Source organism: Peromyscus californicus, unplaced genomic scaffold (genome assembly GCF_007827085.1).
Source record: "Peromyscus californicus insignis strain IS unplaced genomic scaffold, ASM782708v3 Scaffold_4__1_contigs__length_199733344, whole genome shotgun sequence".
In the NCBI taxonomy this organism is placed as follows: domain Eukaryota; kingdom Metazoa; phylum Chordata; class Mammalia; order Rodentia; family Cricetidae; genus Peromyscus; species Peromyscus californicus.
The window spans coordinates 124,802,100-124,822,841 of NW_026294562.1; the positions used below are offsets into that span (position 1 = coordinate 124,802,100).

General features: G+C 39.0%; 1 protein-coding gene across 1 annotated transcript in view; it reads right to left on the minus strand.

Annotated features, from left to right (window-relative positions):
• Nucleotides 1-969: 969 nt before the first annotated feature.
• Agbl1 (AGBL carboxypeptidase 1) overlaps nt 970-20,742 on the minus strand; it is a 773,688-nt gene continuing 753,915 nt past the window's right edge. Inside the window, exon 23 of the mRNA XM_052760219.1 lies at nt 970-4,884. Within this exon, the coding sequence (XP_052616179.1) occupies nt 4,665-4,884 (220 nt within the window). The 3' untranslated portion in view covers nt 970-4,664. The remainder of the gene's footprint in view (nt 4,885-20,742) is intronic.

Consider the following 20,742-nt stretch of genomic DNA (forward strand, 5'->3'; position numbering starts at 1 on the left):
TCATTCCACAGCTAAGTTTTCCAGACTGACAAATGGAAGCTGGGCAGGAGGATTTCACCTCCCTTTGGGGTGTAATGTTTCCTTACATGTGCTGGCAGCCCTCAATACGATCTCATAATTCAGAGATCAGGCTGTTTTCGAATGTATTTTGTGACTCAGAATCCTTTCTCTGGCTGCTCGGAAGAAACTGGAGGCAATGGATGGAATTGTGGGATGCTAATTTATCATCAATGGGATTGCCAGTGGCTAGGCAACTAGGTTGGCGCCCCATACATGGCCAGTTCTCACCAAAGTGAGCATGGTGTCTGTAGCACTTGGATGGATGATGCAGTCACTGGAGAGAGGGAGATGCTGTTCCTTTATGTGCAATGTGCTAACACATTTATATCATGCATAAAGAACAAGGCCATCATCCCATTCTTCAGTTTTCCTGTAGAAGAACCAGTCCTCAGAATAACCACCAGCCTGAGAGGCAGGCTGTGCTCCTGATAGATGCACTTTGTATAAAACCTAGTGACCTTTCTGTAACACAAATCAGGATTTGAGATGGCAAATGGAAGGATTTAAGGAAAACATATGGGGCTTCATTGGGTTGTTGGATATCTCAGTTAGAATCTGAGTCTGAGAGGGGTAATAACACAGTTTTGAATCCTTCAATATGTAAGGAAACATTTCAGGCACAAGGAGAGATGCAGGACAGGAGCAGGACTGCATTTTAGAGTCCAGTGCTCGATGGTGCATGGGGAATGTGTATAAAAGGTACCTAAATCACACCGTAAGTGATAACCTTATTATAAAAGATACACATATATATTGGTATCAATATATATACATATATATCTTAATATCAGATAGATAACATTTTATATGTGTGTATGTATGTGTGTATGTTTGTGTGTAGATACGGACACAGAAGAGAGATCATAATTTGTCTTAGGCTTATTAAAAAAGATTTTACAGAGCCAAAGGTAAATTTGAAATGGGTTTTATTTTGATTCATGGTGTGGCATATGAGAATTTGTGTTCATGTGGGTGAATATGCCTGTGTTCTTGTGTACATATGTGGGCACGTATGTGGGAGACCAGAAGTCAACAGATTGCATGTCTTCCTCACTGCATAGCTTTCCAGTGTCTCTCTCTGAAGATGAAGCTTGGTGGTTGGCTAGACAGACAGGTCATTATGCTCCAGATATCAACCAGTCTCTGCCTCTCCCCATCATGGGTTACCAGGTGTGAACCTTAGCACTCACATGGTTTTCACATGGTTGTTGGAGATCCTAGCTCAGATCCTCATGCCTGTGTAGCAAGCACTTTGCTGACTGAGTCATCTTCCCAGAATCTGAATTGAGTTTTGGTGGCCCACATCAAGTCATGGGAGTCACCTTGGAGAAAGGGAATCCCATGAAAGGAATTACACACTCAAAGAGGCCATTTGAAGAACTTTATGGCTCAAGAAACAGAGCACACACATGCACATACACATGTGATGCGTGTGTGCATGTGTGTGTGTGCATGTGTGTGTGTGTGTGTGTGTGTGTGTGTGTGTGTGTGTGTGCGCACAGGGGTGACACTGAACTTCAATTCCCTGCTGTACCTCTCATTTAAAGAAATTCCCTCCAACTCAATGTCTCTTAGGTTTCCAATATTCAACAGTCTCAAACTACACTCACTCTTTTTACCTCACTGCATGTGTTCTGCCCTGTAAGCATGTTGTCATACTCAGGGGTAGTCCTCAAAGCAATGAACATTCCAAATGGAGAGGGTGCCTACGAAGTATTCATGAACATATGGGCAGTGTCACTGTTGCATGGTGGGCATGCATCTGATATATATTGCCATCCCTCTACCACATTTAGAACCAGACTCAACCTCTTCCTGAACTCATGCCAAATATTGTCCAGTCTAATTATTATATTTCTTCTCAATTTCATCTTTTCACATGTTTCTCCTTTCCAATTCTACAAATAGAACCTTTAGTTAGTCATGCTGATCATTTAATCCCAAACTCCAACCTTACCTTAGGACCTTTAAACACATACTTCCCATTTCTTAGCATGTCTTTTGTTTGTTTGTTTGTTTGTTTGGGTTTTTTATTTGCCTATGAACTTGTGAATATCTTTCAATAGTAACAACAATTATGATCTTCTTTTGACAGAATTTTACCAATACAAATATCCATATTAGAGTCAATATTTTTCATATTATCCTTTGTGTAATTTCATCATGGTCCATACCAATGTAATAAAATAAAATGTTTATTGTTCACACATCTCAAATGAGTTTTGAACTTGAAGGTATAATCTCTTCCACCTGCATTTGCAGAGCTTAGTAGAGTATATGGCATATAATAGGTGCTTTACAGCCCTTCTTTGCACAGATAGATCAATGAATATTCCATGTCTTCGATGTTTTCTAAATTCTTCCTTCAGAAGCTAACCTTGCCCTGGTCACTCACAGTTGAGTTAGATGACTAGAAACTAAATCTTGAAATAATTAAGACAGGGGTGCTAATTCTGATGAAAATCACTCTTTTCCCTGCCCTTTCTGGTATTTATATTTCAACAGGATTATATCTTTCACTCCTCAAGTCAATGGAAATCCAGGAGCAAGATCTTTGATCTTCCTATTGAGAGTGGGAAGATAGGAAGATGAATACAAGAGATGTTAAAAGACACTGTGAGTCTGGAATTTGAATTGACTTCCTGTTTTTTTTTTATTCTCCCTTAAACCTTACATGTATATTACAGAAGACTGTATTTATTAATTGAAAGACTGGTTTTCCTGAAATGTAGCAAGAATTTAAAATAGAGGTATAATAGATGTAAAAGGAATAGACTACCAATGATGTGACATCTCTAAATTGCAAGGGGCATGCCTTTGTTCTACAATTTGGTGCTAAACTGTGGCAGAATCTTGCCCTGTGGCTTTCTCTGAGTTTTTTCTGTTATTATTTAACTAATTCAAAAACTATCTGTAGTTGGTCAACAGATTATGAAATGCGGCTTTGGCAGTTAACATCAAATATGCAGTATTGTCTGTTTCTTTTGTTTTAAAAATTCAAATGTCAGCAACTATGTCAAGACAGTCAGTTTTCCACCTCCCTCATTGTCATCTGTGTGCTCTCTGGCTGGGATTAAGCCGAAATGTTAGGTGTGAATTTTTGAAGGGTAGAGAGCACATTCCATTTTTTTTGGTTGTTGTTCCTGATGACATATGGGATGCAGATGCAAAGGCTGATGCTTCTGTAGCCATCCTAGATTAAGAGTAAAAGCTACAACTCACCGAGTTCAAAATCTGACAAAGTAGCAGATGCTGGATCTCTAATACCAAGCATCTATAACACCAGCTCCAACTCATCTGTACATATGGAATTCCATATGAAAGAAAAGCACCTAGGAAATCTTCCACTATTTTGTAATTTCCTTCTCATAGTCAAATCCAACCCTAACAAAATATGAATGGCAACTATACAGTAAATACACTATACATTTTCTGTTCTATTCTTATCTGTATCCCCAGGTTTCTTGGGCTTTCTCTCACTGGCCCTATTCATCTCACAGTTCAGTCTCAAAGCCATTTTCCTCTGTGTGCTGAACGACCCTCTAACATTTTCCCCCATGTTAAGCCTCCCCAACGCCTCCATTCTCTTCTGTGGCTTCCTTTGCAGATCTCTTCCAGGAAGAAGTACTTTACAATCATGTGACCCCAGACCCCAGAGAGCATTTGCTCATAACTGTGCAAATACATATACAGAATTCTCTGTTGTGGGTGGGAAATGTGCTATGAGCTAGTGTTAGTGTGGAGCAGGTGCCAAGTTGCACACTTTCATATATGATCTTATTTCATCTTTACCATAATTTTGTGATGTAGATATGTCCATTCCCATGGCACATATAAAAACCCTGAAATTTAGAGAGATGTAATTACTTACTTAAGTTTTCAGACCAAGTCACTGCCAGATGCAAGATATGAACCACATCTGTCTGTCTGATTCTATAATGAATGGATTTCCCAGCACACATCTTCGATCTCCATCATGTTTGAAGAAATTTGAAATCTGTGAAGACCAGTGATTATATTGTTTACCACAGAATATAGCCCAGCTGCTGGCCTCTCCAACCTCTGTAAAATGTAGTTTGTTATAGAGCACCGAAGGTGATACTTGCTGTGACTTGGTCTCATGGGCTTTTATGTTCATTCACCCAGGACCTGAGAAACTGCCAAGCCTTTCAGGATCTTAGTAGGCTTCATGTCTGTGCTGCACGCTCAAATGTTATGCTATTGAGAAACCATTCATATGTGGAATAACTTAACCACTTAGAACTCTTTCTGAGAACCCAGAAAGAGAACCCTCTTCTCTGGTTATAATCTCCTTCTGTGTCAGGCTCAGGACTGGTGGAGAGCTGAGGTCAGAGAATCCATGGCAATCCTGAAAACACTACCCATGTCCAAATATAAGTGCAATGATAGCATGCTGTATATATAAAATCTTATGACATATCCAGATTCTATGCATGGTAAAGCTAGAACAACAATACAAAGAAGATAGCTAAGCCCACACAGACTAGTTTTTCTACTGGCTTAGATGCTATATATCTAATAGTGAAGAAGCCATGTGGTGGCCATTAATCCAATGGCTGGAGACACAGCGCTGGCACTGAACCTCAGGACTGGGGGACAGATCTTCTTCTCCACCCTGTCCCTTCCTCTTTTTCCTCTTCTTCATCCTTGTGAAAGGCACACTCCTGGATCTGCCGGTCCAGTTCAGTGAAGTTGGGTTCTGGGTCTGAGCTGCTATCTGCACTGTAGTTAATCTCCTCCATGCAGGATGGCTCATCATCGACCTCAGAGGATCTGCTGTTGCTACTGCTGCTGCTGCCACATCTGTAGTTCATCTCCCCAAAGCAAAGAGAAGAATGAGGGAGGAGAGAAGGAAAAGCACATAGGGGAAGGGAGATAGACACAGGGTGGTGGAAAGTGGAAGGAGGAAGGAAAAGATAAGTTAGCCAGAAGGAGAAAATTTACAATATGGAAGAGAAGGGTAGCCAAGCCCCCTTTCTGACTTTTTTTGTAATTTATTCTTTGAGGATTTCTCACTAACCTCTTCAGCTCCTCCCAGACTCCCGACTACACTATACCCAAGTCTTCATATTGTCTTTTTCTAAATAACCCACTAAGATCAATTAGTACTGCTTGTATATGCATAGACATGAGGCTTTCCACTGAACAATGGGAAACCCAAGAGAGGCCACACTCAAGAAGAAAACTGACTCTGCCTCCTCCAGCAGCCATCAACTCTAATAATTCTCCAACAAGGGTTGGGGGTATCATGAACTCCTACCCCATCCATGCTGGAATTTTGACTGGCTTGATTTGACACAAGTTTTGTGCAGACATCCACAGCTGCTATGAGTTCAAGACTCATTCCTCCCTTAAGTGTTTTCATTCACATCCCTCTCTCTTTAATTCCTCCCTTGAGAGTAACCAGGGCACCATTCAAATTCCATAGATTTCTTTCTTCCTCTGCCAATTAACTGCACTTCTCTGTCAATTAGTGAATTTACATCCAAATGATGTAGACAGCCTGGCATATGTAGAACTCTCAAGATAGGTTAAGTTTCATGTGGTCACACCCAGGAGGCTACCATTGAATGTATGAGAATGCCATTCTATCCCTCCCAGCACAGAGTAGAATCAGATCAAAGTAGAGAGGACTCCAAGACGTAATGGTCCCCCTTCTACCAAATCATACTGTGGGTCTCACATAATTCTCCTTCTTCATAATGAATGGCTTATTGGAAAGAAATTAATCCAGATGAAAATAAATAAATGAGCAAGCAAGAAAACAACATTCTGTTTCTCCTATGCTTATACTTCTCCATTATCCCCCCACCCACTTTATCAACAACTGGGTGATCAACAGGGGCTGAGCAGCAAGAGACAAGAGGGAGCGGCCGCAATGGACCAAAGACTTAACTGCATATTGTGATCAGAGGGAATTTCCTCCCAAGAAGCTATATATCTCCCTCATTTGCATGAGATACCTGAAGACTTTCTAATCACTCCCTACTTAGGACTTTACCAATTAGGATTAGCAGCATGCTGGGTTTCTACTTTGTGATTTATAGAAGGCAAGCACTTCATAAATCAGGCAGCGCTGTTCATCCACCTGCCTCTCCATAAACAATGGAAATGGGCAATCAGTAGCATGGTTACACGTTAGCTCAGGAAATGAATCAGGCCAGTTTCTTAATTGTTTACTGACTGATCGGAGTCCCCCAGTGCTCTCCACAGTCTCTGTTGCCTAAACTGAAGGTCTGGTAAGACACAAATGGAGAAGAGGGGAGAGAAATACAAACCTTGTTTCCACAGTCCCATTGCATTAAAAGGCCATTATATTTTACAGACCAAATTGTCAGCAATAAAGTCATTGAATAAAGGAAAGTAAAAGCTACCTAGCTCTAAGATAGTTTCTGTGCAGCAAGAATCTTGAGTGCCTGAATCTCTTCTGCTGTCACCCTAGGTACTGTGGTGACAGTGCAGTAAAACACTGAGAGCCAGATTTCAAGTCCTGGCTATGGGACTTTGGGGAAAACCCCAGTTTCATAATGAGATCACAGTAGATGAGGTGAATTCTGGTAAAGAAACATAGATGCTATCTAGCAGAATGCACTGTAAAGTAGTGTCAGTCAACAAATTTTAATTCCATTTCTCTGCTGTGGATATTAAGAAGACACCAAAACAGCATACAGAAGAAAATTATGATTTAAATGTGCTGCTTCCCACCCATGTCACTGCAATAATTATTACAGACAAATGGGTGCTGCTTATATTCTCTCTAAAATGTGTGCCATCACCAAATTTAGGACCTTACAGCAACTCACCATTGGTATTTTTTTTTTTTTTTTTTTTTTTTTTTGGTTTTTCGAGACAGGGTTTCTCTGTGTAGCTTTGTGCCTTTCCTGGAACTCAATCTATAGCCCAGGCTGGCCTCGAACTCACAGAGATCCGCCTGCCTCTGCCTCCCGAGTGCTGGGATTAAAGGCATGCACCACCACCGCCCACCTACCATTACTAATTAATGGAACATGAATATCAATGGGTTTAATGGATAGGACTTTCAAATGGGGTTCAGTTTTCAGGAGTAAACATGGTCAGTTTGCTCTACAAAGGCCTTGTCCTCCAGGAAGAGTATGCTCAAGTCAATCACAAACTTGGAGCCTCCCACTACAGTATAGTTGATAAATTGATCCTGTTGGGATACATATATCAAACTTGGTGCCTCTCCAATATTTTACTCATACAATCAACTTCTTGTAATCTTCCAAGCTCTCAACATCCAAGAAAATGAGACATGTTTCTATTAACACATTCATCTTAACTGCTACTAAGAGACCATTTTGATAACCTTTTCCCTTACTGAAAAATTCCCCACTAATTGTTACTCTAAGATAGTTACTGAATTTGTTTGGAACCAGAGCTTGCTATAATTTAATTGAAATTAAAATATAGCTCATGCCCCAACAAATTCATATCTACTTTATTCTACAGATTATCTAAAATGAAAACAGCAGATGCAAAAATTTGCCACATTGAACATGTATGTTTGGGATAGATTGAAAAGGCTTTATAACAAATCATTCTATTTAGCTGTTTTCTTTCTTTCTTTTTTTTTCTTTTTGGTTTTTCGAGACAGGGTTTCTCTGTGTAGCTTTGTGCCTTTCCTGGAACTCACTCTGTAGCCCAGGCTGGCCTCGAACTCACAAAGATCTGCCTGCCTCTGCCTCCAGAGTGCTGGGATTAAAGGCGTGCGCCACTTAATTGCTTTTACAAAATCTCTGGTTTCTAAAGTTTCATGGATATTCATGACACAATTATTCTATCATAGATTATTAATGATGTAAAACACTGACAGTTTCCTGTAGAATTCTAGATAGAAGTCAAACAGCACAAAGTAGCACCTGTTGTAGGAAAAAAATACACCTACAGATTAAATGTAAACCATGAAGACTAAAGCTAATAAAATTACATTGTGTGATGAACATTCTTAAATGAACAGACTTTTGGTGCCTCTCTCTTTCACAAACACACACATACACATACACTCATATGCACACAGGCTCACATGGGCATACACAAACACACACACACACACACACACACACACACACACACACACACACACATAAATAAATAAATAAAATAAATAAAAACCAAAACCACAAAATGTATATCGCTGACTTTACTAACCATTTTGCATCTATACATAGTCCGTAATGCTATGATGTAGACTTCAAAGACAAGCAAAAGTACATGAACATTCTTTCACTAACAATTAGATGACTAAACAAGATCAAAGGGAATGTCTCAAGGGCAGAAAATAGTATGTTCAAAAGCATGTAAAATGAACAATAAATGAAAATTGGTTGGACACAGATAAAGTCATACCAAGAGAAAAATTTATAGGAGTGATTACTTAAAATTGAGCACATTGTAGTATCTCATTCTTTTAATCCCAGTACGTGGGAGAATGGGGCAGAAGGATTTCCATGAGTTCTAGGCAAGTCTGGGTTAGAAAGTGAAAAAAAGAAAACCCCACATAACAAGTGCAAGAGAAAATTCAGAGTCGAAACTATAATCTATGATGTATAGAAAGTAGAAAAAGAGACATAAGAAAAAGATGCAGAGCAAGTAGAAGGAATAATTCAAATAAGAGCAAGAGTTAATGGAAGGGAAGCAAACAGAAGATACAAAAACAATGAAATAGATATGACTATTTGGAAAAATACATGATACTATTACAATTAAAAATTGATAAAGAAGAAGAAAGTATCAGCAATAAACTATGATCATCCCTTAGATCTCTGAAAATTTTAAGTTTTCAGGGATCTAAGGGATAAAGCGATGTTAAAAAGAACAAGCAATAACAATAACAAAATTATACATATGTGAACTTATCACCCAATGATACAGATCAGTCTCTCAAACAATGAAAACAACCACAGGACCAGGTTTCTCCCTTACCCCATGATGTCTCTCTCTATCAAGATATCTCTTTCATTGCTCTCCCACTCCATCCCTCCCACAGCTTGGCCATCCCATTGCCTCATGTTTTCATCCCCCATCCCCTCCCTTCATCCCTAGTTTACTCCTGAGATCTCATTTGTTTCCCCTTCCCAAGGTGATCCATGTGTCCCTTTTTGGGTCCTCCTTGTATTCTAGCTTCTCTGGAGCTGTGGGTTGTAGTCTGATTATCCTTTGCTTTACATCTAGTATCCACTTATGAGTGAGTAGGGAAATTCCCAGGAATCCACAAGGATGACCCCAGCTTAGACTACTAGCCATAGTGGAGAGGTTGCCTGAACTGGCCTACCCGGGTAATCAGAAAGCTGAATAGCCTGTCATCATAGAGCCTTCATCCAGTAACTGATGGAAGCAGATGCAGAGATCCACAGCCAAGCAGCAGGCTGAGCTCCGGAAGTCCAGTTGAAGAGAGGGAAGAGGGTTTATATGAGCAAAGGGTGTTAAGATCATGATGGAGAAATCTACAGAGACAACTGAACCAAGCTTATGGGAACTCAGGAACTTTAGACCAACAACTGTGGAAACTGCATGGGACCAGACTAGACCCTCTGCATAGGGGACACAGTTGTGTAGCTTGGTCTGTTTGAGGGGCCCCTGGCAGTGGGATCAGGATCTTCCCTGGTGCATAAGCTAGCTTTCTGGAGCCCATTACTTATGGTGGGACACATTGCTCACCCTTGATACAGCGGGGAGGGTCTTGGTCCTGCCTCAACTAAATGTACCAGGCTTTGCTGACTCCCCATGGGAGGTCTTACCCTTTTGGAGGAGGGGATAGGAGGTGGGTTGGGCTGGGGAAGGCTGAGGGGGAGCAGGAGGAGAGATGAGAGGGGGATCTGTGGTTGGTATGTAAAATGAATAAAAATAATTAAAAAATAAAAATGAAAAACAACCACAAGTTCCTTATGTGAAATGGAATATCTGAATGTCTCTGGAACTATTCAGAAAATTAGATTCATAATTCCAAATGTCTTAATAATGACATGTTAGGCTCAGATATTTTCATTAGAGAAGTGTGAAAAATGGAAAAAAAAAAACAACAGTTCTATATAATTCCATCTAGAAAATAAGAGGTATTTTCTATTCTTTTTATAAATCTAGTATTACACTGGTACCCAAACTAGACATTGTAATCAGAAAGACAATTGTAAACCTCTATCCCTCATAAATGAAAAAAAAATGTGTTATTCTTTTAAGAAATAGCAGGTCGGATTCAATATTATATAGGATAATTATAAACCCTGACCACATGAAGTTAAATCTTGGGAGTCACACTGGTTCAATACTTGAAAGATCAATAAATGTAATCCACTATATTAATAGGATAGTGTGCAAAAATTACACAATCATATACATGTCTTCAGAAAACAATTGATAAAATCCTGTAATCATTAATGATATAAAACACACTTAAAAATACCAAGAGTTCCTCATATGAACAAAGAGTCCTTGTAAAATCAGTTGATACTGGGCACAGTGGCTAAAGATTGATTCTCCATAAAGATTAGGAAAAAGAAAAAGAATTTCATCATTGTTATTCAACTGGAAGTCTTAGCCAGTAATGTAAGAGAAGAATAAAAAATATATATGCTATGTATGCACAGGTAAATTAAAAAAAATTGTCCTTTTGGGACTGGATGAAAGATAATCACAGTCCACTGCGAGACAAAAAGAAAAAAAATGAAGACATGCAAATACTAACTGCATTTCCATACAGTAGCAAATTGCTGTAATAGCTGTAATATAATTCATAATGACTGAACAAAAATGAAGCAGTTGGTTATTAATCTAACAACACACATACCAGACTCATGCCAGAGTTACATGCCATACAACAGGCAGAAGCAGATCACAGACTCATGTCAGAGTTACATGCCATACAATAGGCAGAAGAAGCAGATCACAGAAAGGAAAGATGTTTAAGTGAGTGGACAAGCAGAAATGACTTCATGAACTCAACATAGTAAAGACTGATAATGGAGATCACCCTAAAGCTTATATAGAAATGAAAATGAATGAGAAATAGCTAAAATGATTTTGAAAACAAGACCAAAGTGGGAATAGCCACTCAATCATTTCTTTCAATCAATGTTTTAAGACAAGAAGTCATATATTAGGGTGGCATTGGACTCACTATGTGCTGTGGGATAATGCTTTTGTACACTGGTTCAATAAAATCCTGATTGGCCAGTAGCCAGGCAGGAAGTATAGGTGGGACAAGCAGACTAGGAGAATTCTGGGAAGAGGAAGGACGAGTCAGAAGTCGCCAGCCAGACACAGAGGAAGCAAGATGACAAGGCAGAACTGAGAAAAGGTACCAAGCCACATGGCTAAGCCTATATAAGAATTATGGGTAAATTTAAGTGTAAGATCTAGTCAGCAATAAGCCTGAGCTAATGGCTGATCAGTTATAATTAATATAAGCTTCTGAGTGATTATTTTATAAGCCAGCCATGGAACTGCGGGGGCTTGGCGGGACCTGAGAAACTCCTGGCTACAACTATGTAATCAAGGTGACTTGAACTCCACACCTTCTTCCTGCCCAGCCCCCAACTCCAGGGTGCTGGGATTACAGGTATTTACCATCATGCCTGGTTTATGTGATGCTAGGGGACAGACTTGGGGTGTTGTGTGTATGGGGCACATACTCTACCAGCTGAGTTATAACTCTAGATTTATCATTCCATTTCAAGATATACATAGTGACTGTGCTCAAGACAGCACAGTATTGGAAGAGTGGCAGACACTAAGACCGTAAGAGAGCAGAGAGCACAGATGTACATGCACACAAATAAAGTAAATCGGTTGCAATTTCACAAAAAATGAAAATTAGTGAATAGAAGAAAATTGCCTATTTTGAAGCAACTGTATGTTTCTTAACAAAACGTAAGTAAACTCTTCCGTAAACCTTATACTTTATACAAATTTAATTCAGAATGGATTTTAGGTTCAAAATGTAAAATACAAAGCTGTAAATCTTTCAGAAAATAAACATCTAGGAAAAGGTAAGTGAGATTGGTCTAGACAAAGAATTTCTAGAAATGACATAAAATATGATCTGTATGAGAAAAATAACAGATAAATTGTACTTCATCAAAAATAAAATTTTATTCTCTAAGAGCTCATTAAGAATATGAAAAAAAATCTACTTACTGTGAGAAAATGTTTTCAAAACACACATCTGATAAAGAAGTCACATTTAGAATTTGTAAAGAGCTCTGAAAATGGATTATAAAAATGTATTTATGAAATATGTAGATGACATGAGGAAGATATATGTATGGCATAAGATATTCATCAACAGCAGTCATTAGGGAAAGACTATGATAAAATGAAAATTAAGACTGAATGTTAAAAATAGCCATAATACAAAATAGCAAAGAGGATATCAACTAGACTCCTAATATATTGCTGCTCGAAATGTGTAGCCATTCTTGAAAATGGTTTGTAAGTTTTCTCAAACACTGGAAGCACTTTCTATATGAAGGAAAAAGTGCACTCTTGTGCAGGTAATCAAGTTAAGCAAGTAGTTATATTCACACTATCCCTTTTGACAGTTTTACTGAGTGTTGTTGTTATTTTATTTCCCATAACTGCAATTCTTTGTGTGATCTTTGTAATTAGTAAAGGGAGCCTTTCCTTCCTCCCTCTCTCTGTCCCCACCTCCTTCCTTCTTTTCTTCATCCTTCCTTCCTTTCTTCCTTCCTTTCTTTCTTTCTTTTCTTTTCTTTCTTTCTTTCTTTCTTTCTTTCTTTCTTTCTTTCTTTCTTTCTTTCTTTCTTTCTTTCTTTCTTTTCTTAAAGAATTTGTGTCCCTATCTGCCTTGGTTAGGTTTTTATTCCTTCAACAAACCACCATGACCAAAAAGCAAGTTGGAGAGGAAAGGGTTACGTTTCCATACTGTACTCCCTCATTGAAGGAAGCCAGGGCAAGAACTCAAATAATGCAGGAACCTTGAGGCCAGAACTGATGCAGGGGCCATGGAGTGTTGCTGCCTACTGGCTTGCTCATCATGGCTTGCTCAGCCATGTTATAGAACACAGGACCACCAGCCCTGGGATGGAATCACTCACCATGGACTGGACCCTCCCCATCAGTCACTAATTAAGAAGTTGCCCTACAGCCAAATCACAAAAGCACTTTCTCAATTGATGTCCCCTCCATTCAGATAACTCTAGCTTGTATCAAGCTAGCCATAAATTAAATACTTACATTAGTGTCAGAGGGCTCACTGGGTGTTTGCGATGTCTCAAAGGTTATAAAGAATGAAAAAGAAAAAAAAGAAAGAAAGAAGAAAAACAAACAAACAACAAAAGGTCCTGAAAACAAATGCAAAAAACCATGAAGACTTTGGGAAACATCTCATGGCATTTCTTTTCTTTTTCTTTTTTCCTCAGAAATTATCAGCTGCAGATGGATTTTATGAGGATCAAGCACAATTTGACTTCAGTTAACCTTTTATAGCAACCTTAGCACCTTAGCAATCAGCACAACAGACACTCTGGTGGTGCCCTCCCCTCACCCCAGCAAAGTGCACTAATACAGTCATTTCTATCATCTCCTTTTCGGTCTTTGTCCAGAATATTTTGGACTATATCAAGCTTAAAGGTTAATAAAGTCATTGAAAAGTCTCTTTGGTGCAGGGTGAAGGGGGTGAGCCAGATGTAAAATGAATTTTGCTATGCAGAAAAGTTGGAATATGCCAATAACTCATGCATTTAAAAACTTTCTAACTTCTTTCAGTCTTCACAGGATTAGAATCAAAAGAAAATCCAAGATGAAAAAAAAAAAAAAATCAAACGTCTGCTGAAAAAAACACCTCAGTGTTGTATGTAAGTTTTCAGAGCGGTCTTGGTAATTGGGGGATGGTACAAGCTCTACAGACTAATGAGAGCTTTGGCATTGTTTCCAAACAGTAGAACGGCTTCATGCAATCAGTCAGCTCAGCTGAAAGAGCCAAATCTTGGTTGAATCCTTTCAGTACTACCTCGTGACTCTTTATTAGTGGATTCCATTTAAATAACTAATAACAGTAGCACCAGTCATCCTTGGTGGCAGCTAATTACTGATCAGTTGCTAAATAGCACATGGCACTAAGTAAGTTATTGAGTTCCTCAAAGAACTCACTAGGTCAGTTTCTTGATATTTAAAGTGAAAAATCACATTACAAGCTTTCCCCCATGTAACTAGCATTTCCTGCAAATACTAAATATCTAGATTTTCAATTCTTTTATGTAAAAAATAAAAGCAGGTGATTTGCATATATACTATACATCTTTCCATATACTTTAAATCATTTCATAATTGCTTATAATTGTTAATATCATGTAAATGGTTGTTGTAGTAAGTTTTAAATGGAATAATGACAAAAAAGATTGTATGTGTTTTGTACCTATGCAATATAATATACTTTTATACAGATTTTAATTGAATCCAGGAGGGCCAGTTTTATTTACCATAAAGTAGTGTGGTAAGGTTTAGGTAAGGCAGTATATACAAAGTGTTATACGAAGTTCCTAAATTGCCAGGGAAGAGCAGACAACAACCAACACAAAACCAAACCAAAAGACATTCAGTGTTTCCATCCTTTCTTAGTAGAAGCAATTAAGTACATTAATTTCCAACTTTGCCATCTAAACACCAAATTCTGCCATAATTAACATGTTAACATGAGTCATATTACATTGTGATGTATAATTTTTTCATTCTCTAACAGGAAAAACCGATTTTTTGCCTTTAGATAAGATTGCATGTTCTCTTCTGTTTGACCTGCTCATCTTCCTTCTCACTCCTATCAATAGAAATCTAATTTAACCCATGAAGTTTAATACATGTAGTGATTAGTAACTTAATCCATTCATGTCACTCCTATCTTTCTGACCCTGTGACTATTGGACTCTACTGTAAAATCTGAGGGTCTGTTTTGTTTATATATATCTAGTGTTCTTCCTAATATTGATCTGTAGGTACATGAGGCCAGAGAAAGCAGTTGACAACTGGCTCCTCTGCAATAGGTTTCCAGCCTCAGCACAAAGACACCCTTTTCTTTTTCTTTTATTAATATCTTTTCATTTTTATACCAACCACAGTTCCCCCTCCCTCCCCTTCTCCCACTCCCCCCCATCTCACCCACCCCATCCACTCCTTAGAAGGGGTAAGGCTTCCCTTGAGGACTCAACATAGTCTGGCATACCAAGTTGAGGCAGGACCAATCCCCTCCCTTCATGCATCAAGGCTGAGGAAGGTATCCCATCATAGGGGATAGGATCCAAAAAGCCAGTTCATGCACCTAGGATAAGGCCTGGTCCCACTGCCAGGGGCCCCACAAGCAGATCAAGCCACACAACTGTCACCCACATTCAGATGGCCTAGTTCAGTCCCATGCAGGTTCCCCAGCTGTCAGTCCAGAGTCCTTGAGCTTCCACTAGCTATGGTCAGCTGTCTCTGTGGTTTTCCACATCATGATTTTGATGCCCCCCCCCCTCTTGGTCATAAAATCCCTCCTCTCTCTCTTCAACTGAACTCCAGGAGTTTGGCAAAATGCTTGCTTGGGTGTGGATCTCTGCATCTGTTTCCATCAGTTACTGGATGAAGGTTCTATGATGACAATAGGGGGATTGGTTACAGGGAAAGGCCAGTTCAGGCACTCTCTCCACTATTGCTAAGGAGTCTTAGCTGGGGTCATTCTTGTGGATTCCTGGGAATTTCCCTAGCACCAGGTTTCTCCCTAACCCTATAGTGCCTCCCTCTATCAAGATATCCAGGCAATGGGACCAGGTCCTGTGCTCATTGCATGAGTTGGCTGTTTGAAACCTGGGGCCTGTGCAGGATCTCTTGGGTCGGCCTGGGAGGAGGGAACTGGACCTACCTGGACTGAGTCTACCAGGTTGATCTCAGTCTGTGGGGAAGGCTTTGCCCTGGAGGAGATGGGAATGGGGGGCGGGCTGGGGGGAAGGTGGGGGGGGGCAGGAGGGGGGGAGAACAAGGGAATCCGTGGCTGATATGTAGAACTGAATTGTATTGCAAAATAAAAATAAAAGATATCTCTTTCATTGTTCTCCCTCTCCAAACCTTCTACAACTTAGCCATCTAGATCCTTCATGCTCCCATCCCCCATCCCTTCCCCTCTACCCACATTCCCAGTTTAATCAGGAGATCTTAACTATTTCTCTTTCCTGGGGCAATCTGTGCGTGTTCCTCTTAGGGTCCTCCTTTTTCCTAGCTTTTCTGGGGCAGCCTACAGAATAGGAAAAGATCTTCCCAACCCCACATCTACAGAGGGCTGATCTCCAAAATATATAAAGAACTCAAGAAACTAGACATCAAAATACCAAATAAACCAATTAAAAAATGGGGTACAAATCTAAACAGAGAATTCTCAAGAAAAGAATCTCAAATGGCTGAAAGACATTTAAGGATTTCTCAACATACCTAGCCATCAGGGAAATGTCAATCAAAAGTACTCTGAGATACCATCTTAAACCTGTCAGAATGGCTAAGAACAAAAAACATTGATAACAGCTTAAGTTGGAGAGAATGTGGAGTAAGGGGAACGCTTCTCCACTGCTGGTGGGAGTGCAAACTTTTACAGCCACTCTGGAAATCAGTATGACGGTTTATCAGAAAATTGGGAATCAACCTACCTCAACACCCATCAATATCACTCATGGGCATATACTCAAAAGATGCTGAATCATACAACAAGGACACTTGCTCAACTATGTACATAACACCATTGTTCGTAATAGCCAGAACCTGGAAACAACCTAGATGCTCCTCAACCAAAGAATGGATAAAGGAAATGTGGTACATTTACACAATGGAGCATATCTCAGTGGTAAAAAACAAAGCCATCATGAAATTTGTAGGCAAATGGATAGAACTAGAAAATATCATTCTGAGTAAGGTAACCCAGACCTATAAAGACAAACATGGTATGTACTTCATTCATAAGTGGATATTAGATGGAAAGCAAGGTCACTCTTTACCTTGGGATTCTCCAGTTTCTTTGCACTGAAGGTTGTAGTGGGAAGTTTTCCTGTGTCCAGCCAGGTCCTGCCACTGCTCAGACCCAAGTAAACACACAGAGGCTTATATTACTTGCAAACTGTATGGCCTAATGGCTCAGGCTTCTTGCTAGCTAACTCTTATATAACCTAACTCAACCCGTTTCTATTAATCTATATGTTGCCATGTGGCTGTGGTGTTACTGGTCTCCTAGCATCTTGTTGCTCTTTGGGCAGCAGGCTGAGTCTCTCCCTACTCAACCCTTCTTCATCTCGTCTTCAGTTTCAATGCACCACCTAACCTTATCCTGCCCTGCATAGGCCAATGCAGCCTTATTTATCAGTCAATCAGACCCTAACACATTCACAGCATACAGAAAGACATCCCATAGCAGAAGGATGCTGGTCTCTCCCCATTAGCTGCCCACAACATTGCTGACAACCAGAACATGGCATCTAATGCTGCCAAATGCTCTCTGTCTGAGCAGGGCACCTCTGGTTGAGAATCATTGCTTAAAGTGCTAAACTATGAGAAAACTTATAAGTAGGGGTGTGACAAGTAGAAGCTGCTTTTGGAAAGATTTTTGTGAGAAATAAAGGGAATGATAAAAGAAAATCTTGATTAAATATTACTTTGCTAGAGAAGAAAATCATCGAGGAATAAAAAGCCTATCCCCAGAATGATTAAGCGATGCATCAATCATGGTGAAGAGCCAATCAATGAAGTTGTCAATTTCCTACATTTAAACTGGACATTAAATTCAATCAAAACACCAATGGCCACTACCATATGTAATATAATAATTATAAAACATCACAGCAATCAAATTAAATTCAACATCAAGAGTCACTTGTCAAAGCAACAATAGTAATTTTTCCCTGAGTGTTAATTTAGTAAAATTTGGCAAATAAAACCAGAGTATTTGGGGCTGATAAGACAGTTTAGCAGGTAAAAATTCCTGCTGCCATGTCTGACACCCCCTGTCAGATCCCTGGGACCAGCAGCAATGAGAGAATCGATTCACACAAGTTGCCCTTTGAGCTCCACATGTGCACTCCTCACACACAAAATAAATAAATAAAATACTTTATTTAAAACACAGAATATATAATATAGAAAAAGAATCATAGCTATTATTTTGAATGCCAGGATCATGTTTGTTGAAAGCAATTAAAAGGACATTTTAGGACAACAAAAGCTAACTTAGATAACTACATATACAAGTGTGTGTGTGTGTGTGTGTGTGTGTGTGTGTGTGTGTGTGTGTGCATGCGTGTGTGTTGTTTTGATATTTGAACATTAACTAGTTAAAACATTAATTTAAAAAGAAAAGATTATATTCATAACATAGTCATAATGAATAGAGGATTTAGTCATAAAACTAAGAAATACATAAGCTGACAGAAGGAAAGTAACAAATTTCATTGTGCGTGTAAAAATAGTGAACTTCTGAACAAAACGTTATTTTGAAGTTACTAATTATATAACCACAAGAATTTGTGAGATTGGCGTAGACCTAGGAGGCCAGATATGAAAATGTGGTTCAGAGAGATCTGCTTCATACACCAATAAATTCATTCAGGAAGAATGTGGGAGCAAAACCTTCTGGTTTCACTGAGTGCAGGATCATGCATGTCTTCAATTTCCTTATATAAACTCTCCAAAAATAATAAAAGGAAAGTAAATGAGCTATTTCAATGACATTAACCAACACTGGAAAATTACCTTAGTTTCAAAATTATGAACTATTAAACTATATGAAAATGTGGATAATAAGCAATGACACTAAGTATGGACACATACTTCCCTAGTTATCCAGCATGCTAAGCTGCTATGAAAGAAAGTAGCTGTCTTAATCAATATTCTATTGCTGTGAAGAAACACCATGAGCATGACAACTCTTATAAAGGAAAACATTTAATTAGGGCTGGCTTACAATTTGGAGATTTAGTTCATTACCATGATGATGGGAAGCATGTTGGCATGCAGGGAGACATGGTACTGGAGAAAGAGCTTCCATATCTGGATCCACAGGCAGGAGGAAGAGAGAGAAACCCCAAAGCCCACCCCTAGTGACATACTTCCCCCAACAAGGTGACACTTATACAAAAGCCCACACTTACTTGAACCTCCTAATGCCACTCCCTAAGCATTCAAATTTGTGAACCTATAGGGGCCATTCCTATCCAAATCACCACAGTAGTATACAGTTGTGATCAACCAGAAGGATTTTTAATTAGGAATTCTTTGCTCCTTGTTGAGGACACTGTGACTGGAAGAAGTAGCAAGCATACTTAAAAAGCTACAATTTGCCGCTGAATCAAAGTATGTGATGGGATGAAAGAAAGATAAACTGAGGATGATTTTGCTAGATACAAGTAATTCAGAAAAAATGTCTTCATGTGAAGCAGAGTGCAGAAGGGAAAATCAAGAGCTGGTATTTTCCATAAACATACATAACTACATAAATATTGTCTATTCATTGTTAACTTAAAATACAAAGATTTGAAGATTACTTTTGTCTGAAGAGCAAAGTGGGAATAAATACCAAGTCTCAAGAATCTTCTAGGCAAGTCCTTATTCTTTGTATTTTGCTCATCCCTTCACGTAAATCGGTTTATAATTCACTCAGAGTCCAGTCAAGTACTGATAAAAGATTAGAAGAATAACTTGAAAGAAGGAAGCTGAAAGCAGTTGCAAGTTATGGGAGACACAGCCATATTTGAAGCCACAAGAATCAAGATAAAATTGCTAGAAAAAAAAAATGTCAGTTGACAAGGAAGTCAGAGTTCCAAAATTTACATTAAATGCTTTGGGATAAACCAAAGGACCAAAAGAGATAACAGATAAGAGGGGGAAAGAAAAACAACTACTCAAGGAAAGATAACCCACTTCAGACCCCAGGCTTTATATTTGTTAGTCTGTGGTATCTAGTAGAAACTTCATTTCTCTATAACAGGCTGACTCCATTTTAACTTATTTTTATATGGGTATGTATATATTGTAGGAAGCTTCTACACCAGTTGGCTTCTGTATGACATTTCCCAAAGGTCTTCAGTGTTGTTATTCCCTCTTCTCCCTTGCTTAGGAACTAATGGCAAGTGTTAGCTGCTGGGGGCCGAAGGCCAGGTTCTTAAGAGTGTTGCCTGTGGTAGGCCAACTGTACTCAAGTGGGATCCCACATACTCGGGAGCATGTAGCCAGCATAAACTTTCTTTGATGGGTTAAAAACAAATAAATGAACAAAAAGAGGACAGAAAATTGGGTATAGAGGGAAGGGGAATATGTCTGGGAGGATACAGGGCAGGGAGGGAATATGTTCAAAACAAATTGTACAAAATTCCCAAAGAACTAATAAAGATTGACTTAAAAATAATAGCAAAAAGAAAGAAAAGAACAAGTGAAGTAAATGAAATTAGAACTTAAATGTGTTTGGAAAATATTAGATATGAAAGTAAAAGTTATCATTGGTTAAAATATACAGTACAAAGATTTAAAAAAATAAATACAGAAAGGGAAAATTGTTGATCAAAGGAACACATCAAATGCCAGGTATTTAAACAGACTGATTGAGAGCAAAGTGCATCCCTCTGTATTTACTAATCCACTCACCCATGCAACTCTCACCCTTCTTTCTGCTAGACAGCATGCCTG